This window comes from Barbus barbus, assembly GCF_936440315.1.
Source record: "Barbus barbus genome assembly, chromosome: 35".
In the NCBI taxonomy this organism is placed as follows: Eukaryota; Metazoa; Chordata; class Actinopteri; order Cypriniformes; family Cyprinidae; genus Barbus; species Barbus barbus.
Genome location: NC_136763.1, coordinates 5,684,066 through 5,707,155, shown reverse-complemented (window position 1 = coordinate 5,707,155; position 23,090 = coordinate 5,684,066). Strand labels below are relative to the sequence as shown.

General features: G+C 33.0%; 1 protein-coding gene across 1 annotated transcript in view; it reads right to left on the bottom strand.

The window, feature by feature from the left end:
• The window catches only part of LOC306855380 (voltage-dependent L-type calcium channel subunit alpha-1D-like), a 113,892-nt gene that overhangs the window by 31,750 nt on the left and 59,052 nt on the right, over positions 1–23,090 (bottom strand). The window contains exons 10-32 of the mRNA XM_079394052.1: positions 20,527–20,601; positions 17,677–17,764; positions 17,518–17,544; positions 15,565–15,725; positions 15,244–15,469; positions 14,948–15,155; positions 14,742–14,862; positions 14,180–14,267; positions 14,053–14,086; positions 13,941–13,971; positions 13,728–13,854; positions 12,566–12,695; positions 11,936–11,995; positions 11,801–11,860; positions 9,333–9,439; positions 8,041–8,128; positions 7,782–7,889; positions 7,356–7,408; positions 7,039–7,185; positions 5,862–6,063; positions 4,672–4,830; positions 4,173–4,283; positions 2,453–2,536 (exon numbers count right to left, since the gene is read on the bottom strand). Of these exons, the coding sequence (XP_079250178.1) occupies positions 2,453–2,536; positions 4,173–4,283; positions 4,672–4,830; positions 5,862–6,063; positions 7,039–7,185; positions 7,356–7,408; positions 7,782–7,889; positions 8,041–8,128; positions 9,333–9,439; positions 11,801–11,860; positions 11,936–11,995; positions 12,566–12,695; positions 13,728–13,854; positions 13,941–13,971; positions 14,053–14,086; positions 14,180–14,267; positions 14,742–14,862; positions 14,948–15,155; positions 15,244–15,469; positions 15,565–15,725; positions 17,518–17,544; positions 17,677–17,764; positions 20,527–20,601 (2,495 nt within the window). The remainder of the gene's footprint in view (positions 1–2,452; positions 2,537–4,172; positions 4,284–4,671; positions 4,831–5,861; positions 6,064–7,038; positions 7,186–7,355; positions 7,409–7,781; positions 7,890–8,040; positions 8,129–9,332; positions 9,440–11,800; positions 11,861–11,935; positions 11,996–12,565; positions 12,696–13,727; positions 13,855–13,940; positions 13,972–14,052; positions 14,087–14,179; positions 14,268–14,741; positions 14,863–14,947; positions 15,156–15,243; positions 15,470–15,564; positions 15,726–17,517; positions 17,545–17,676; positions 17,765–20,526; positions 20,602–23,090) is intronic.

Below are 23,090 nucleotides of genomic sequence, written 5' to 3'. Positions count from 1 at the left end.
ATCTGGAATCTGAGGGTGCAAAAAAATCTAAATATTGAGAAAATTGCCTTTAAAGTTGTCCAAATTAAGTTCTTAGCAATGCATATGACTAATCAAAAATTAAGTTTTGATATATTTACAGTAAGAAATGTACAAAATATCTTCATGGAACATGATCTTTACTTCATGTCCTAATGATTTTTGGCAAAAAAGAAAAATCTATAATTTTGATACAATGTATTTTTGGCTATTGCTACAAACATACCCCAGCGACTTAAGACTGGTTTTGTGCTCCAGGGTCACATATATACTATATAATAAATAAATAAATTAAATAAGAAAAACTTAAACTTAAAAAAACCCAGCAATGGTGCCTAAATGAAATAAAAGCATTAAAATTAATAAAACTAAAACGAAATAAAAATGACTAATAATAAAATGATAGCACATGAAATGAAAACTAACCATCTAAATTTAAAATCTGATTCAAAATATTAACAACATTCGTATAAAAATACACCATTAATATTAACAAAACTCTAGAATCTGTTCTATTTGTACAAGCAGACAATTAAGCTGTCGAAGCTTCCACATCAACTTAGTTTGTTGCTGAACATAATAAGTGTGATGCCAAAAAGTGATGGTCTGTTCCTTTAACAAGTCGTCAACCTCCCTGCCCACAAAAACTAATCATTAATGCTGATTTGGCTTGTAATCAGTAAAGCCAAGGCGGTGGGAGCTTTACTTCATTACACAAAATCAGCAAAGCACAAATGAGCTCTTTTCGTCTGAACTGATCTTGATGAAAGCTCTTAAACTAGTACAATATTGTCAAACTTTTGACAAGGACATTTTTTGCCCTCACAGCACTTCAAGGAATCAAGTCATTACAAAGCAGAACACAAGCAAACAGGAGATCACATCTTGCCATACTTGCCTCTACAAGTTTCTATGGAGACAGAATGGAAGAACAAGCGTTAGACAAACCAGCTGATGGATTTCTGCAGCTCTGACTGCATTCACACACATTTGGATGTGAGACCACATATTGATGGTCAACACAAATACACAACAAAAAGGTTGTTTTCTCAGCAGCAGAGTCCTCAGGGATTTATTATCAGATAAGCAGGGGAAACAGAAAGTGTGACTGTTAATGTTATTAAGGTTAGATGTTCGACCTCAATTCACATCAAAGACAACATATAGTGAAGCCTTGCAAAAAAACATCAGTGCCATTACAAGAAATGAAACTGACTGGGAAAATATTCACTTAGCTGTTATGCTTTCACAAAATTTTCCTGTCGTGTGATGTTAATAATTTAGCCTATTTCTGGTATATGCAGTTCATGCTAATATTAATACTGTACATTTCATTTAAGATTTGATATCATATGTCAGTAAGATTTTTTTTGGGGGGGAAACAAAATTAATTATTTTATTCATAAAAGATGCATTAAATCGATCAAATGTGACACTAAAGACATTTATAAATGTTACAAAATTACTATTTTAAATAAATGCTGACCTGCTCATATAATCCTGAATAAAATGGTCTCGTTTTACACAAAAATCACAACTGTTAATAAGAAATGTTTACTGGGAAGCAAATCAGCATATTAGAATGATTTCTGAAGGATCGTGTGACACTGAAGACTGGAGTAATGATGCTGAAAATTCAGCTTTGCATCACAAGAATAAATTACGTTTTAAAATTTATTACAATTGAAAACAGTTCATTTGAATTGTAATATTTTTTTCTGATCTTCTTCTGTAATTCTGATCAAATAAGTGCAGCCTTGAGCATAAAAGATTTATTTTAAATTGTTTAATATATGTATATATAGTCTGCATTTTAAATACAAAATAAAATATAATTAATATAAAAAAATTGTTAAAATGTTGACAAACTAAATTAAATAAAAATAAAATATTTCAAAATATCAATAAATACTATACTAGTTTATAAATAATGTTTGACTTGTATAATTAAATATACAAAATATATATTTTGTTACATTTAAATATATACTGCAGATATGCAGTTAGGAACTACAATATGTAAAATATATATTACAGTTTTTTTCTTTTTTTTCAAATGTAGATTTTATATCTCAATGCTAACAGACGGACTATAAACCACAAAACATTTTGATTTCATGGAGACTGCACAGAGGTAACTCATGTATATAGGTAAATAATAATATGAGGTCCTTAATATACATATTTATCATATCTCATCAAATAAAATGACACAATCACAATTAATAAATGATATTAAATTGTTGGGTCGCCACTTGATGTCCAATGTAAAACCTGGGCTCTGAAGCAAATTGATTAAATCATAAAGGGTTACTAAAATTCATTCATTAATATAGTTAACATATACTCTTGTGGATATAATTTGTGTTGGGCACCAGACATGGTTTTCTTGCAAGGCTTCTGAACTTAGAAAGGTGAAGACGGTTGTACTTACGTTGACTTCAGTGATAGCAATATCTACGACGCTACCGACAACAATTAAGGCGTCAAACGTGTTCCATGCGTCAGTGAAATAATGCTGTTAATAAAAGACACACCACACACAAGGAGGAGGGGGGAAGAAATGGTTGGAGAAAGAATGAGGTTGAAAAGAAAGAAATACAGATGTTAGATCTCAGCAGTCAAAGAAATCAGCTGTCAGTTGAAAAGTAGCTCATCCTGAGCTGAAAGCGAGTCTGTCTGAAGTAAAGGGCTGAGACGGGTGAGCGGATATTAGAGGGGACAGGGCCTACAACTGTGCTGTACTTACATCAATCTCACTCAGTACTATGTCTACAATGCTGCCGATCACAACCAAAGCGTCAAAGACGTTCCAGGCGTCCCCAAAATACCCCTGAGAAACGCAAAGGGGCGGACGGCCAGAAAATATATGTGATGATTAGCAATTAGTTGCTGTACATATCTGATTATGCAGAAATTCTTACTTAAAAAAAAAAAAAAAAAAAAAAAGATATTAGCTTCCCAGCGAACAAAAGATGCATTCTAAGAATCAAATTACGAAAGTTATTTCTGAACGTTCTCAGAATTGTTTTTTTCTTTTTTCTAAAAATATTATTTATTGGTTGTTTGAACTATGGTAAACTAAAACAAAGTTAAACCATACAACAACAACGATGAAACAAAAATAAAATAAAATCAATAATAATAAACTAATAGAAATACAATAGTTCATAAAAACACCTTTTTTATTCAGTTTGAAATTTGTAAGATATTTAAGATTTATTCTAATTCACCAAGGCAACTTAATTTATTAAAATAAATTATGAGCTGACATTAAAATAAATAAAAATGGCAAAGCAAAACAAAATCAGTAAAATGTTAATAAATGTTAAAATAAATAAACTAAAATAAATAAAATAAAATAAAATAAATAATAATAAAAAAATAAATAAATAAATAATTAATTTTATTTTAATAAATAAATTAATTAAAATATATATATATATATATATATAAATAAATCTCAATAGATACATTTTTTTCCCTTAAAATGTTAGAAAAACAACAAGGGAGTGTTAAATGGTAATTTTGCAAACATAATGGAAATGTTTCTTTTGAATGTTCAGATGGTAAAAATCAATAGTAGTAATGTTAAAAAAGAGAAAAAAATACATTGGACAAATGTCTAAAATGTTTCAGCGTTCCATGAACAATGTATAAATAACATTTTTGTGCCGATAATGTTATAATTGACCGGAAAATTCTGAACAAACTTTCATATTTTATAACATGAGAGAAGTTTGCCTGAATGTTAGCCTGTTAGTTCTGAGAACATTCCTTGTTAGCTGGGTTATTTATTACACCATCAATCAACACAAAGTATTAATATTAAATAGAAAGGTTACTACAGCATTTTACACAAGAACCTCATGCAAGACTGAATAAGTTAAAGAACAGAAAAGCTGAAAACGACAGCACTGCAAATCACACTGAGCTGCTTACTAGCATTCTGTTCTTCTTCTCAACACAAATCTGCATGTGTCAAAGTGGACAGTGGGGCAGAGGGATGTTAACATGAGAAAACCGGGATCATAAGTGGAACAGTATGATATATTGAGAAAGGAAGTGTAATTATACTGTGCTGTTATCAATGTCCACATGGGAAATGATGTGATATTGTGTGACGGCTGTGTCTGTGTGTTTGAGTTACTCACCCGGGGTTTGAAGGCGATCAGTTTGAGTACCATTTCCACAGTGAAGACGGCAGTGAAGACCATATTCAGGATGTCCATAACATAATTGAACAGCTCGGACTGACCGTAGTGCTGGACAGAGAAATGTGTGATAGAAAAATTGTAGAAATGCTAACAGAATGTATTATAGAAAAATTGTAGAAATGTGAAATAGCAATTTATTGGACAAAAATTACTATACACTTAACTCAAATAAAAATAAATAAATAAATAAATAAAGTTAAATACAAATATTTAAAACTAATAAGGCAAAAGCACATAAAAATAAATTTCAAAATATCAATAAATACTATAATAGTATAAATAATGTTTGACTTATATAAATACAGAAAATATCCATAAAAATATTTATTTTGTTCAGTTTGTAAATATATACTGTAGATATGCAGTTAGTAACTACAATATGTAAAATATATATTACTAAAATAATAATAAAATATGTAAGAATAAAGAAAGTTACCTGAACGGCGAGACAGATGGTGTTGAGTAAGATCAGGACAAACATGATATACTCAAAGCCGGTGGAGTTCACCACGTACCAGAACTTATACTGATACGGGTTCTTTGGGATGTACCTCCTGAGAGGACGTGCTTTTAACGCATACTCCACACACTGACGCTGAGGAACACACAGATGAAACCATGCTTTTCATTCTGTCAATTAACATACAAGTGGTCAGCTCATATGCATAATAATTTAAAATCCAGAAATAAACAGAATACAGTACAAAGAACCTGCAGAAACTCAATGGCTTGGTTCTGAACCTTAAGTTCAATCGCTGTCTATATAGGTGGCACTGAAATGGAACCCAAGAGCACTAGAAACTCAACTAACATTCACAGCTGATGTTAGCATATGATTAGCAATAAAATGCCAACAAGCACAAAAAAAAATCTGTCAGAAATATTGACTATAATAATTCATATTGACATTTTGAATCTTCGCAATCAGTGTTGTTTTTGCTAGCTAAAAATTAAACCGTTATATAATCATTTTTAAATAATAAAATTTATGTTGGAATAAAGCTTAAGCTGAAAAACTAAGATTTTTAGAATTAAATACTGCATTGGCAATTAACGGAAATAAATAGTTGCAAAAGCTATATATATATATATATATATATATCAAATTAGACATGTGTCCTTGATAGTACTTAAATACCTGCAATAAAAATAAATTAAAACTTTAGAAATAGAAATATGACAAAAGCACATAAGATTATTAATTAAATGTAACTAAATTTAAAATAAAAAATAAAAATCTATAAAAGCTAAACATTAAAATATGAATTAAAAATATTTATAAATAATATACAGTATATTATATATATATATATATATATATATATATATATATATATATATATATATATATATATATATATATATATATATATATATATATATATATACACATATATACACACTAGCATTTTCTATTCTTTTTCTATTCTATCTACTTATTTTCTTTTTATTTATTATAAAAATGACCCTCTAACACTAGCATTCCCTATACTTTTTTTCTATTCTATCGACTCGTTTTCTTTTTATTTATTATATATGTCTATATATAAATACAGTCTAGATAAGCAGCACACTGGTTTGTGACGCATCCCATGTTCCACATACTCTTATTGTGTCTTCTCTTACCTGGTTCTTGTCCAGCTCACAGTTCTTGTACTCTTTCTCTCCCTGTTCCTGAAAAGTCACGATGACGAAACCCACGAAGATGTTCATCATGAAGAAGGCGATGATGATAATGTAGATGATGAAGAAGATGGAAATCTCCACACGGTAGTTGTAGATGGGACCCAAGTTCTCCCGGTTGGAGTCTATGGCCTTGTACAACAACCTTAGGAAAGACAAAATGTAGAAGTAAACTAAAAGAAATGAGAGCCGAGGAAAAAGTGTACTTCATCACCCGCAGTTACAGAACAGCTATTTTGTGTTATTCTGTCACAGCGTGTGTGTGTGTGTGTGTGAAACTAAGTGCGTGTTAAACTAACAGAACATTTGTAGCAGTGTGGTGTTGTAATTACAGGGACAGCGTGCTACTGTTGGCATCGAGTTCACAGTGGCACTTACCAACAGCGCCAATACAAACACAATAACACACTCGTTCATTTCCCCTGTGGTTTTGAAAATGGAAACTCGACTGTTTGAGTAAGAATGTGCAATACAAGAACCAATATTAGCTATTTCTAAATATCCAATTACGTAGAGCCATTTTCTAAATATTACAGAGTAATGCTGATTTAAAAAATGCACAAAACTATAGGTTGGAAAATAATAGGCTTCTGATTATTGCTTATATTACTTAATCTTTAATTACCAATTATCTAATGGGAATTTTTGTTCCTTTTTAAATGGATGCATAAAGAGTAATACATGTAAGGTTTTATATATGTGGTTAGTATTTATTGTCTACAGAAATAAAATTACACAAAGCTGTTTTTCTTTATCTGATCTATAATAAGATGCATAATATAACAATAAAATAACATGCTAAAATAAAATAAAAAATAAGCCATTCTATATCTGATACATAAATATTGAAGTGCATAAAAAAATAAAATAAAATTGGCTATTCTATACCTGATCTATAATTAGGTGAATGAAATATAATATAAAATAAAATATAGTGCTCTGTTCTATATCTGAAGGTGAAGCAAAATAATTAAATAAAATATTAAAATAAACTAAAGGTGCTATTCTGTATCTGATGTATATTAACGTGCACAAAATAAAACAGCAAAATAAGATAAAAAAAAAATTAAAAATAAAATAAAGGTGCTATTCTATATCTGTTGTATTGTTGAATGCTTACGCTGGCCAGCCTTCAAACGTAGACACTGTGAATAAAGCCATCATGGCCATGAGCACGTTATCAAAGTTGAAATCACTGTTGTGCCAATAGCGCTTCTGAATGATTGGCTGGTTCACGTCTCCTTCCTTATACAGGATATATGTTCCCCTGAGAGAGAGAGAAGTTTATTTTTGTTTCCTTTTGTGAATGTTATTACAATAATTGTAAATGCTGTGAAAGGAAGTAGTCTTATTAGAAAGGCTTATTTAAAAAGTGCATGATGTTAAACAGTTAATATCAGCAATGATTAAAATGTTCAGACTTTAGTTTAGACTCACTTGCACTCCTCTGGGCTGGACTTGTTTTCATCATTACAACGATAAAACTTCCCCTGAAGAAAAAGAAGAAATATTAAATATTAAGCAGCACAACTGTTTTCAACATTGATAATAATGAGAATTGTTTTTTGAGCAGCAAATCAGTATATCAGAATGATTTCTGAAGGATCATGTGACACTGAAGACTGGAGTAATGATGCTGAAAATTCAGCTTTGCATGAAAGGAATAAATTACATTTAAAAATATATTCAAATATAAAAGAGTAAATTACAGTAATATTTCACAATATTAGAGTTTTTATTAATATTAGAGTATTTTTATCAAATAAATGCAGCCTGGGTGAGCACTAAACAAATACACAAAAAAAAAAAAATTAAAAACCAACAACATATATACCTATATAAAAACTATATAAAGTAGTTTACCTTGAAGAGCTGTACACCAATGCAGGCAAACATGAACTGTAGCAGTGTGGTGACAATCATGATGTTTCCAATAGTTCTGATGGCCACAAACACACACTGGACCACATGCTGCAGAAAGCAAAGGATAAAGCTCAGAGGCTGTCAGACAAATGTCAAATTTATAGTTGCTTAAACAGCTGGCAGGGCACGTAACCCCTATTCCAATTAATCATATCAACATTCATATTTCCTGAAGACAAAGCAAAGCAGTGGGCAGAACCTTCAGTCCTTTAGCTCTGTTTATGGCCCTGAGTGGACGCAGCACCCTCAGAACCCTCAGAATCTTCACCACTGAGATGGCCGACGATCTGCAGGAGACAGAAGCATGCACACGTTACCGAAAAACATACAAAACAGAAAAAAATCCATGCTTTAAAGTCCTTATGATGCTGGTGTCTTCGACAGGTTTCTAAATTAGCTTAACTAGCAAGACTTTCTTTGTCACCTAGCTTCATGGAGCCATGAAATGTTTTTTTTCTGTGAACACTGAAGGCCAACAGCTAGACCAGCACGAAACCAGGCCAACTTGTCCTATCTCAACTCTGGCCAATTTATCCAAGCTATGCTAGACACATTCATTTCAGAACTCTTACTGTATTTTACCCAAAAAGTTCTGAGGAAAAATTGATACTTAAATGAAATATAATTGAGAACTCAGCAAAGAAAAAAGGCAAACTTTGAGCAAAGTCGTGTAGCTCTCTTTCAATAACGGAATATAATAGCGCCGTATGATCAGGGAAAAAGATTGATTATTGTGATAAAAATTGCAGTTGTGATTTAAAATGTAATAATAAAAAAAAAAAAAAAAAAAAAAAAAAAAAAAAAAAGATTGACTGTAGTGTAGCATTATTTGGCCATTTTTTTTGTTACATATTAAAATGACTATAAAATAAATATAAACAAAATAAGAAATATTAATATTGTAAATAATACCTTGCTAGAAATAAGTAGAAATTACAGTCTACTGTTAAACTGTGAATCTAACTGTTTTCTGATAAAAAAAAATTGCAATTGTGATTATTGTGGCATTATTTGGCAAAAAACGTTTTGGAATTATTTATAAAATGACTATAAAATAAATGTGGAAAAAAAGAAAGAAAAAAAGGAATATTAATTGTAATAATTTGCTATTAGAGCCCTTAAGAAAAAGTATGATTACTACTAAATACAAATATTAAAAAAAAAAAATACTATTGTAATTTCACTGTAAAAAAAAAAAAAGTATTATTATAGTATTATAAGTATTATTATTATTTTAAAATCAAAATATTAAAATAAGAAACATTATGTGTGTAATATTTAATTGTAAAATTAATAATAATAATAATAATAATAATAATAATAATAATAATATACACATTGCATTTGTAAAAATATATTTATTTAAGTACATTTCAACCTTTGGGATTTACGAATCCCAATGATAATAATCCCAATTTAATAAAACACAAAATTGTGATTCTGGTTTTATATTAATTTAACACACAGCCCTAAAATATAACGATCACTCACTGAATTCCGAAGGACACCAGCGACACGCCGACCACCAGCAGATCGAGAAGATTAAAGTAGTTCCTGCAGAAAGCCCCCTTGTGGAGAAATGCGCCATATGTGGTCATCTGACAAAACAAGCATAGAAGGTCAAAACTTGCTCCACCGCAATGAAAGACATAGACATATGGAACAGCAAATCACACTCTCAGAAAGAGAACACACTCCCACACACACACACACGTATAGACAGAAACACACATAAACACTCCTTAATATCACTCTTTTTTAAGGGTGGCGTGCTCGGAGTTGGACAAAAGGCGAGATCCTAGCACTAACGCCAAACCCTCACGGCCTGAGTCAACATGAATGTAGTAGTAAGCTCTGTTTCACAATCCGCCACTAGTGGGCCCGGCAATAAAACATGCTGTTTGTTGCCAAGCTTTGAAGGGACCTAAATTATGACAGAAGAAATGAGGATCGACAGAAAGAATACAGGAGAAGACAAAAGAGCAAGAAAAGACAGAAAGAGTCAGAAAGGGAACAACCTATCTATTAGGCGATCTGAAATGAGAACTTCCCTTACTGTCACATTCATGTGAGCCGTTTTTTTTTTTTTTTTTATCCTTGAGAACATTGTGCCCTGTTCCCTCGGCAAGATTCGGTAAAGAAAAGAGGGGGGGAAAGCTCCTACTGCAACTTCATATTCAGCAGGCAGTGAAAAGACCAGCCAAAACCAAAGCAAGTCGCTCCAAAATCATGAATGCAAAGGAGTCATTCGCTGAATGTATATGAATACTGATGCAACCACACACTAGAAGGGCAAGCACTGGGTCACGCTTACATTAGGCCGCTGATCAGAGACCAATTTTGGGTAACTACATAAAAATTGTACAATTTTTTACCTTAAATGTTTGAAGTAGTAGTTGCTGGTCCAGCACTTATCAGCACTTATAATAATCTCTCCACAAAACCATAGGGCCAAGTTCTAAATATTATATTAGAATACTATTTACTAAATAATGCCCAGTACACACCGTATACTGCCTACTGTTCTTTAAAAGACCCAATTAAAATAATTTGTTAAGTGCAGTTTTCTTGTTTTCTACAGCATGTCGATGTTTCCAATTGATAATAGCTAATAGCCATAGACTAAATGCAATAAAACTTTCAAATATTAGTATGCTAATAGTGTTGTAACACTGCATGTGAGTGGCGCCCAGTTAGCATCTTGAAAATATGCATGAAATTTTGTATGAAAATGTTACATTTTGGCAATCTGATCAAAAACGACTTAAACGTAATTAAGAAAAAATATGAGTTGTTTCTGGGTTAATACATTACACTAGAAATAGAAGGTCAAGTCATGCGCATTGAATTGTGGGTACATTTTCTGTATTTTGAATACTATATGTGTGTGTGTGTGTTCAAGGTCCAAAAGCATCAAATGTGTAAAAACTGGCTTTTAAGTAATTAAATAAATAAAAGTATATATAGATTTAATCAAATGCAAGAATGACAGTCAAACATTCTAAAGTTTTTATTGTTCTTAAAAACTTGTGGCGACACATTTTTGTCATGTCAGGAACAAATTTAAACTGTTTTGTTTTTCTCTTCTACTAGCTAAACAACTTCTTTATCATAGAGAAGGCTACTAATAATTTCTCAAATTGTATTGTAGCTCAAATCAACTAAAAATCTAATAAAATATGCATAAAAATATAAACCTAAAACTTAATGGAAATGCTATACTGGCAGTTAACTTAAATCATTTTAAATTACTAAAACTGAATTAAAGGTAAATATAAATATAAAAATATATATATAAAAAAAATAATAATATATACATATACATACACTTCGAATAGGAACAATACGGAATTACGGATAGAACTGTATTATGATTTTCTGAACACAGCCAGAGAGAATTACTGCAGCTTCATTAAATAACTGTGCTGCCCCGTTCAGCGCTGGAGGTCACATTGCATTGATATGCACTCAGTCAAGGGGTTTGAACCATGTTCTGTCCAAGCATGGTTGTATTTGCCCCCTCTTTTATGGACTGGATACGGGCCAATCGGTTATGAAGGCATGAGAGAGGCAGTGTTGTTCTCATATCACAAAGAGTTGCATAGTTTCGTCTTTTTGAAACTAGTTTCTTTCCTCAACAAAAAGCATTTTAGTTTCACAGACACATCCTGTGTGATTTCTCCAAACTTCCTTAACCCCACTTTGAGCAATCAGGGTTGAGTTCAAGCCCTGTCGTTTCTCCCCAAAAGAAAGCTGAAAACCTGACAACTCTTGTGCTTTGTTTGATGAAGATGTGCTATCATGTTCTGAGACATTTCTTTTCTTTTAGTCTTTTAGTAAAAGAGGTGCCATGGTTTAAAAAAAGAGAAAGAAAAGAGATTGATCAAGCCAGGTAGTACTGAAGTAGCAGGTGACACACATGGAGTTAATGCAGCTAGGCCTGTGTGCCGAGAGGTTACCTTCAACACGATCTCAAATGTAAACATACTAGTGAAGACATAATCTGCATAGCCTAGGACCTGGAATAAACCAGATGGTTACAGCGTTACTGCACATACACCACACACAACACCAGCACAGGGCAGGACATTTACCTTTAACACGATCTCTACAGTAAAGATAGCCGTGAAAGCATAGTCAAAGTAACCAAGTATCTGCAAAGAGCAACGTACATGTTTAACAATGACATTCAGCAATCATCATTTCTTATCAGAATAGAATAGATTTAGAACTGTAAGTATATGTGGTGTAGTTCAGTTCATTATTCCGGGTGTACCAGTGTGTCTGTAACGGTAACACCCCAAAAATATTACGCTTTCAGTGAAGATAGCTTCCTTAGTTTGAAGGAAAAGAGTTAGCAAACACGAAAAGATGAAGGAATAACAGATGCACAAAGCAACTAGTCATTTACAACTCTACTGATATTTTATAATCTGTAAATGCTTTGGAAAACTCTTATTTAATCATACATTTTTTATTTTTTTTATATTCACAATCTGGGTACATCGAGCCGTTCTTAACCAATTCAAAATAAGTCGTATTTTTACAATATTCGGATGTGAAAATAAAAAGTTAACTTGATAACAATTAAATATCACTTACCATGTTGTTTTAGTTGAATTGATCGAGCATGTGACTCATCAATGTCCAAAGTTTTGGACATTGATGAGTAACCAAAGCAAATTATTTGTGTGTACGTCTGTGTGTGCGCAATTTGTACTCACAATATTCCGGGCAGAGAAGTTTCTGATTGGGTCCTCAGCTGCCAAGGAGGCGGAGCTTAACATAATGAAAACGAGGATGAGATTGGTGAAGATGTGGTGGTTTATCAGCTTGTGGCACGCGACACGAATTCTACAGACAGAGAGAGAAAGAGAAAAAGACACACTGAGACACATCTTGAACACTATATGTGTGTTTGCAGGGTTCAGAAGCTTTTTTTTTTTAAAAAAAGGCTATTCTATTCTAAGTATTTAAAACGAAAAATTCAGTTGCCTTGTGACATTAGAAACTAGAATTAGAAAATAGTAATCAGAAACGTGGATTAAATGTAAATACCAGGAATTGTAAAAAGTAATAAAATATTGATAGTAGATTAAAAAACTTAAACTTAATGAAATAAGTACTAAAATGACTAAAACTGAAATATAAATAAATTAAAGCTAAATGTATATTAGTGCTGTCATACGATTAATCGCATCCAAAATAAGTTTGTTTACATGATATATGTGTGCATATTTTTTATGTATATATAAATACACACACAAATACAGTATATATTTTGAAAATATTTCCATGTATATATTTATATTCATATAATTGATATTATATACAAATATTTTAAATGTATAAACATTTTCTTATATATTATATAACATTTTTCTATATACAAGCATGTGCGTGTATTTATATACATAATAAATATAAACACACATATATTATGTAAACAAAAACTTTTATTTTGGATGCCATAAATCGCGATTAATCGTTTGACTAATATATAAAATTAAAGAAATTAAAATGAAAACCAAAAATATAAATACAAATATTTTAAAAAAATTAAATAAAATATATAATTCAAGATATAAAAACTCAAAATATTGATAAATGCCATAATGCTATATAAATAATACTAAAATAACACTAACTCAAATAATAAACAATGGTGCTGGCAACACCAAGGCAATGGGTTCAGTTCTTAGGGAAAGTATAAACCGATGTGAATACCTAGAATGCAGTGCAAGTAGTTTTGGATAAATGTAATTCAACGTAAAATGAGAGTGACTCATTTTATATATATGTATAGTATATATGTAAATGTCTACATGTCTCTTTGCTCCTGTCTGGTTCTGTGTAAGTTTGAGCAGACGTCCATGTGACACATACGGGTTTGTGCTGCTAAAGATGAAGAACGCACTGCCCTCTGGGATTGGCGTGATTTTCTCTTTCTTAACGAGCTCTGAGATCTGTGGGCGGGGCCCCGCAGGAACGTCCGGCTCGTCTTCATCCTCCTCTGTTACATGGACATGATGATCAGAACAAGCATATTTAAAAAAAATAATCTTCAATGTGCAAATACATGCAAATGTAGTTCTTTACCTGCATTGTCCTTCTCGTCTTCCTCTCCAGCCTGAAGGAGAGAAGCCAACATTATTATATGCTACTACTAACACAGAAAAATATCAAATACAAACAAAAAACAAATAATTACCTTGGCATCATCCTCATTTTCATCGTTTTCATCACTTGGAAAAAAAGAAAAACACACACAAGCATAGAAACCAGATCCAGGCACTCAACGTCAGATTAAATGACCTCTACAAGCTTTTATCATTTACCCTTTCTTCTTATCGCTGTCTGTGTTCAGAGACTCAGCATCGGCAAGGTTGTCCACAGCGATAGCCAAGAACACATTCAGAAGAATGTCTAGGTGTCAATGTGCTAAGAAAGCCAGCAATATTATGATGCTCATAAGCAAACAACAGTCTATCTGGGATAAAATCTGGGGATACTTGCAATTCTGAATGCAAAATGTGAAAATGCAATTTTAGTCTTTTTAAAATATTCTGTATATGTAAAATAAGATGCTTATTATTTGTGGAGAAACAGTGATGCAGAGTATTTTTTCAGGGTGACTAGAAAGTTATATGCATTTACATAAAAATAAAAAGAACACCATTTATTTGAAAGACTACAAAAGGTTACAAAATATTTCTGTCACTTTTGATCAATTTAATGCGTCTTTGCTGAATAAAATGTGATCATTTCTTTAAAAAAAAACCCAAAGATAGTAACCAACTAACCCACAGCTAGATTACCACCAGTAGATGAACTGACTCCTTAAGGAAATTTAGTTTTTTGGGTTTTTTGGTTAGCAAGTCAGCAGCAGTAAGAGGATACAGTTTCCACAGATAAAGAGAATGATAAAGTAGATGCACACAATCATTCCTGACGATGATGGGCCGCCATACGCCATAATTCCATCGTACATGACGGCATTCCAGTCTTCACCAGTCAGGATCTGAAAACAACACATCACATGACAGCGTAAACACATATCCCATCGAAATCAAATCTAAAGACTTAACAGATGCACACAGACAGACCTGAAACACAGTGAGCAAGGCCTGAGGGAAGTTGTCAAAGGTGCTCCTCTTCATGTGTGTCTCGTCGAAGTTAAACTTGCCACCGAACACCTGCATACCGAGGAGGCTGAAGATAATGATGAAGAGGAAGAGCAGCAGCAGTAGAGAAGCGATGGACTTCATGGAGTTCAGCAGAGATGCCACCAAGTTACTAAGAGACGCCCAATGACTAAAGGCAAAAAACAAACCATGTAAAAGTGTCCTGTGCTCTTTACAAATATTTGTCGTATTCCATTAACATAATTTCCATTCCTTACCGTGTGACTTTAAAGATCCTGAGAAGTCGCACACATCGAAACACTGAGATGCCTAGAGGTGACATGATCTCACACTCGACTAGGATGGTCTCTGTGATGCCTCCACACACCACGAAGCAGTCAAAGCGATTAAACAGAGACACAAAATAAGCCTGCAGGCCCAGACTGTACATCTTCACCAACATCTCACATGTGAACAGGGCCAGCAGCACTTTATTGGCCACATCTACAGGAGAAAACCAAACGTGTTGAAAGACGAAAGAATGTGAAGTCTTGATCTTTTACATTTATTGCAAGAGCACAAACACATGCAGGGCTCACCCTGGACTTGCGTGAGCCACAAGGGCTGGTTGTAATGTTCTGAAGAGATGGTCAAAGTGTTGAGGAACACCAGGATGATCACCAGCCAATAGAACGGCACAGATTTCACAGCCAAACGACAATTTCTCCGACACATCCGGTTCCAGCGACGCCAGCGCCGACTGAAGTCAGACAACACAGACACACAGAGAAAAATGACAACAGATTTATACAATGAAAGAAGGAGATAAAAATAGAATGCAAGACAGAACACTAGAATGCTAGAAAGACAGAACGCTAGACGAAACACTAGAAGATTAGGCAGAAGTCTAAACAGAACAACAGAATGCTACTGTAGATAGGCAGGATGCTAGAATGCCAAACAGAAAACTAATACAGTAAAGTAATTCAAATTAAATTATAAGGTAAGACGGTCTTGTCAATCAACTATCGTGGGAGCGGTCTGTACAGAACTACGTAATTCTAACGGGGCTCTCCGAACAGCTGATTTGTGAAAGGGGATTTTAAAATAGGGATTTAAAAAAAAAAACACTGGGTGGATTTTTATCATTATAGAATGGAAGTGTACACACACACATTTATGTTCAAACTACTTGAAAAGTGAATTTTGCATCCGATGACCCCTTTAAACTGATTATCATTTGTTTTGCTCAGCTTTTCGCAGCTTCCCTATTAAAAGGCTCTTTTTCCACTTAGTCCTGCTGAGGGGGCTTGTTCCGGCGGGAAAGTGACGTCAATGCCTATCCTCTATCAGGGATGGAAACTCGAGTCTGTGCATAATAATTTTTATTATGCACTTCAGTTGCATAAATAAAGACTCGCGGCTTGACTTGGACTCGTTAACAGCTGACTCAAGACTTGACTTGGACTCGTGAGACTCGTAAAAAACAAATCATTTGGTATGGGAGTTTATATGTTTATACTGTTTTTAGAAGAGTTTAGATGGTATTTTCTTTTCATCTTGCCTCTGTATAATGCATATTAAAGTAGTGTTCATAACAGCAGCACTGCTTTGCTTACAGTGGTAACTAAGGAAACTCTATATTACCATTGTTCCATAAGCGCCACCTACTGGGAAAGAGTGAATATGCATTCTAATTCAGCTTGTCTGATGTTTTGTTTCGTGCAGATATGTTTTATAGTTTCACAAAACTAAAGTCAGACCATTCTGTTTTTGCTTCAAATTACGAAATTATACAATCCAATTTAGATTAAAATCTGTTCATGCTGCATGTGTGCAGCATCTTTGTTTGGACTGTGTTTAAAATGCTGTGGTTGCCTCTAATTTTAAATGGAAAAAGCACAGACAAAGCCTTAGTTTGTTTATGAGATTTCTTTCATTTGTGTTATTCATTTGATTGATTGGGATTTAAATTAAGTTTTGTTATTTGACATATTTCAGTTTTACAAAGAAATGTGCAGCCTATTGTCTGAGAAATAATAAAGGACACTCGTATTGTGAAATCAGTATTTCAAAACCGATTTAGCCTCAATAAATAGCTGAAAGAACAAAAATAGAACAAAGACTTGAGACTTGACTTGGACCTCAGAGACTTGTGAACATGTTTGCCCTCTATAGAAGGCAACCATTTAACAGTAGAAAGCCACAGGGTCCATAAAACCAATACAAGTTTGTTGATGGTGTCTATTGTTTTTTTCAGCAGGGTGAAATATTTACATATAAAGACTGAGATGACAGAATGCTAGCTAGAATGTTCTCTAGCAAGCTAAACAGACAGAATGCTCAACACATAATAGACAGACAAAAGGATAGCTAGCGAGATGCTAGAAAGCTATCAAGCTAGCTAACATTTGATCTATCGGTCTAACATTCTACCTCAGTGTTGCTAGCTAGTTAGCGAGATGAAAGCTCACAGTAATACATGCAATAACATGCAGCTGTAAACAAACTGTAAATGAACATTAGCGTGAGCTAATCTCAAAATTACTGACCTGAACTTTGATTTTGAAATTTTTTGACTGTGAATGAAAACAAATTGTAAAGTTAAAACAGAAACCAGAAAATTCACATATGTTCTTGATACAGCATATTACAATTGGCAATCATTACTGATGAAATATACATTCACGTGTATTTGTGAGTTTTCTCACCATGTCGGGCCACAACACGTTGCCTTCTCATCTTCCACTTTCTCATTTTCTGTATTCATGGATTCTGTCTCACTCGCCGGCATACTCGCTATTGTGTCACAAACACAAGGTTCATCATACATACATTAAAACACATACTTCACACATACTCTGCCAAGAAAGATTTAGTGGACAAAAACCTGAAAAAACATTCAACGAGATAAGATTGAGACACATTCTTGGTGAAACCCAATTCCAGTCAAAAGCTCCAATTATAATATAACTACATGCACACTGTTTTGAAAGAGAAAGGCTTAAAAGAGTGAGAACTGCATGTGCATAAGAATAATAATACATGAATATAACTCCGATATTATGCAATTTGATCTTGAACTTAACAAGACTTCTTGGTATATGTGGTAACACTTTATAAAGTAGTTGCTTTATAAACAATAGTTAATATGAACAGACAATAAACAATACTTTTACAGCATTTATTCATCTTGTTTAAAAAATGTAAACATATACTGTTACGTGTTGGTTTCTGTTTAGTTCCTGTCTGGCCTTATTTGGTATTTCCTGTTCTCGTTTTGTTAATTCCTCGCTCATTTAGATCACCTGTTTTGTATTAATCATCTCGTTTGCTCCTTTGTTTCCCAGTCTTTATAAGCTTTCAATATCTTTTTCTTCTTTGTCCTGGATTAAATGTTATTTTCAATGCTTAAGTGTGTTGATGCTTATTAAAGACTCCTTTTCGTCTACTCTTGTCGAGCGCTTTATCTACAACCACGTACCGTGACAAATACATGCTAACATGCATTATGTAAAAATATGCAATAAATATAAATTATATATACTGTATCCACATACACGCGATGTACATTCATTGAAATTAGACCAATTCACCATGCTCTTTTTGTTTTTAGAATATATTTGTCATTAATTTGTCTCCACAGTTCCATTCGCTAATTCATAGAATCATTATGTAAAGTGTTAGTTATTATTAATATGATATCTAAACGACAGTCAACTTGCATCACTGTTCTGAGAAGAAATTTACAGAGTCAAATCAAAGGACAAAAGTTTTATCATGAGTTCAGAAATGGTAAAACAAAGGCAAAAAGTAAAAACTATCTGTTCTTCTAAGCCCTCACATTCCCGCAGGATATACGGATGAATTCTGACACATCCAAAGACAGTAATAAGTGAGTGTGATCAGACTTTTTGTGACTGCTCTATAAACTGCTGACCATGAGCCTGGTGATCTGGGTTTAACCTCATTTCTATGTTAGAAGCTCGCTGTCACTGTTTTAAAGTGGGATTTTTAAGTAGGAGAGACACTACACTCCCACTCCTGTCGGATCTGATCTCTGACTCACTCTGATTTTGAGAAAATGAGAATAAGAGGACTAAATTAGTACAGGAAGGAGGAAACGGGCAAGCAAGGAGTTTGATAACACTAATGTTGTGGAAAAACTGATGGGCACAAGGAGCATAAGCGCATAGAGAAGGAAAACTCACACTTGCAAAGCACAAGTAGCACGATTTAGGAATTAGCAGTGCATTCACACACTACAGCGTCCACATAAACATCACACACATGGACATTATTAGCTTAAATACATACTTCTGTACAGGCCAAAATGGGCAATTTGTGCATAAGTCAATGATTAATACAAATATGTATACACTACCATTCAAAATTTTGGGGTCACTATGATTTTTATTTTCTAAAGAAGAAATTGGTACTTCTATTTAACAAGAATGCATCAAATTAATACAAAATTACAGTAAAGGCATTTAGAATGTTACAAAAAATCTATTTATATAATCTGCATGATATTCTTTTTTTACTTTATATTAATTAATTAAAAGAATCTTGATAAATGTATCACTGTTTGCACAAAAATATTAAGGAAAATATAAGTGTTCAACATAATATTCCTCTCAAAAGAATAGGATCATGTGACACTGAAGACTGGAGTAACGATGCTGAAATTTCAGCTTTGCATTACAGAAATAAATTACATTTGAACATATATTCAAATAGAAATCAGTTATTTTAAATGGTAAAATTATTTCAGAATTTTACTGTATCATTGTATTTTGCAGCAGAAAAATACAATATTGCTTAAATCTTCTTTCTAAAACAAAAAAAGAATCTTTGTGATCCCAAACTTTTGAACAGTAGTGAAAAGTAATTTTATTAGTTAGAAACCCAATGAAAATCCAAGTTTTTAGCTTTATGCCTATTTCTGGTAGCTTTGAGGTCAACTATATATGCCTAAAAGTAACATTAAACAGATAAATGCAAAAAATACTGAAAACATTTAGACATTTACATTTACATATTTATGTACTTAATAAAATACCCTGCAATTGCACTTTTAGTATACTAAACTGGTATACTTAAAGTCTGTTAAATTGGAACAACTAATTTTGTACTTAATGCACTTTATTTGTGCGGAAGTATTAATAAAGTCACTCTAAATATATACTGAAGTATATTTGATTGTGCTAGTCGAACTATTGCAAGTATACTTTAGGCACCCTTTAAATATCTCAAATTTAAAGACTGTTATTATTCAAATATCATACAATCTTCATCAATAGTGACATTAAAAACATTTTAGGCTTTAAATTAAGAAATGTGCATTGTGCACAAACATCAGTGAATTCATTCATTATCCCACCAGAAATAGTCAATTTTTTTACCTAGTACTTGTAATCCAATCAGATTTTAAATGCAGAACCAGTCACTTTAAAATTCCTATTAAACACTGTACAAGGCTTCTAACAGGTAATATTCATAAATATCATCAAGTTATATCACACATATGAAAGGGACAGAAGGGTGGGAGGGAGATTTACCATGAGTGTCAGAGGACTGGCTGAACCAGCTAAACCCTTTCTTCTTCTTCTCCATCAGGCTGGCCAGTGTAACCCCTTCATTTCCCATGCACCCAAAGCCCATGCATGATTTACACAGCACAGCACAGCCGTGGCACGGTCAAAGGGGCGAGAACGAGTGGCCACATCGACACAGGTTACAGCACGGGAACAAGAACAGCCCCGACACAACAATTAACAACAATAAAACAACAACATCAACGTTGAGGCAGCTGGTCAGCTGGATGGGAGCAAAGGATGATGGGTAGTTAGTTAACAGTGAGTGAGAGCAGGTTATTAGGATCACATTGCAATGAATTCAGTGAAAACATATAGGAACATTGTGAGGGACCAAGTGTTGAGATTCAATGGTGCAGATGATAGAGATCTGATAGAGATGCGTGCATGATATGAAGCTGACCTTTGACCCTGATGCCTCCAACATACATTCATAGTAAGTTAATCAGTGTATAAATTTTAAAAAAGGCCTCTTAAGATCTTAATGATATCTCATATCGAGTCTACACAATCAAATACAAATAAAAATAGTCAATAGAGATGAAAACGCCGGTTTGATATTTGATTGGAAATGCAGGCCATTATTTGCATGTTGTTAACTTATTGAAATGACTTATCGAAAATGAACAACCAATTTAGACCGACATCTAAAATGATCAGGAATATAATGTGTACACAGCAGGCTAATCAAATGAAATAGTCATTACTCAAATTATTTTTAATGTGATTTTATGGTATTTCCTGATGTCTAAGCAACAGCAATGAGATGTTGAATGTTATATCACAGTTCAAAATTAAAGCCATTAAATTGGCTACTTGAAATAAAATTAGCCTGACCTGAAATAGAATAAGAAAACTTTATTTTATTTATTTTTATTTAGTTTAACTTGATGTACTAAAATGGAAATAAAAATAATAAAAGTTACAAACATACTTAATTAACTAACACAATTAACACAGCAAAAGTACGAACATTTAAAATTATTAAATAAAATTTTTTAAATATTAATTAAAAACTATAATAGTATCTCTAATAGTGATTCTAAATTAACAAGTTCAAATCACAAAATAACTGCAAATATGATGACTATATCATGCCGAATCTAGTTTTTCAGTAAAAATATTGAAACAAGGTACTATGTTAATGAAAACTTGTTGTAAACGTAACAGATAATGTCCTGGCAGAAAATTACCAGTACCTGTTTTTCCATGCATGTTTTTTCTTACGCTGAAGATAAATTCAACTAAGAAACAAAATTGCATAGAACATTACAATTGATGTATAAAACTGCATATAAAAGTGAATATAGTTTTTTCAAGTAAATAATAAATCAGTTGCTTCTATCTTGTTTCCAACAGCATTTACAGGAAAACAAGACAAAGATACAGATTATGAATGGAAATATATTCTCTTCTAAGAGATTTTGTGGACTTGTGTGAGCGGAAACAGAATTTCCATTTGCAGAATAAGTTCTGCATAAATGCTAAGCCTTCCAGACAAGCGACTTTTGTGGGTCTGTATCAATCAATTAAAGCAAAAAAACGCTTTCAGAAAGCAGCCTGCTAATCTAACCCGACCGTCCTCTCACAGAACAGGTCAGTCAAAGAGCTCCGGTGACAGTGGAAGCTGTAGCAGCGGCTCTAACCGCTCAGAATCATGCGTGCTGCTTATATAAAAGGGATTAGGATTAGTCCTTATTTTGCTCAGTTTCTCCACTTCATGCCCTTCTGAGCAGACTCCTCTCGCTCAGCAGATAGCCAGCTAACAGGAAACCTTCTCAGAATGTTCTGCCAAGGTTCTCTCAACGTTATAAACAATGTTTGAAAAATGAGGCAATAGAATGTGGATGGAAGTATGATGAACCCTAGCTCTCCAGTTTCCAGAATCAGCCCCTGCTGAACCCTCTGACCTGGAGATGATTGACTTTGACAAATCTGCGCTTCGGCAGGAGAGACGGCTCCTCAACTATTTCATCAAAAATACACCGGAGGCAGCTGTTTGGGGTTTGCTGACATCTGTTCTGTGTCACGCTGCAGTTTGATGGGGATGACGGGCCAATTAAAGATGGCTCTGTGGCTGCTACAAAATGTTGGAAAGCTTTGGTTGTAATGTCATCCTTAATCCTTAAAAACTGCGACGCTCACTGAGCAAATTTCATTGATTCGACACAAAATACAAATAATTAGTTTTGACTAATTAGGCCTATTGATTCTTTAATATTTCAAAATGTTCAGCAGTTTTATTAACTACACAAATACTGCAAAAATAATGAACAGCTATTAAGCACCGCAATCTCAACGGCACTGTTTCAGATCTTTATTTAATACTGCATTCTGCCAAATGGACTGTTGCATAAAATAAAATTCTAATATTAAACGTAAATTAAATACACTACCTAAGTTTGGAGACCTTGTGCTTAAAAAAATAATAATAATTGAATACTTTTATTCAGCAAAGACGCGGAAATTAATCAAAATTGACAGTGGAGACATTTATAAAATAAGAAAAAAATATATTTTAAATAAAT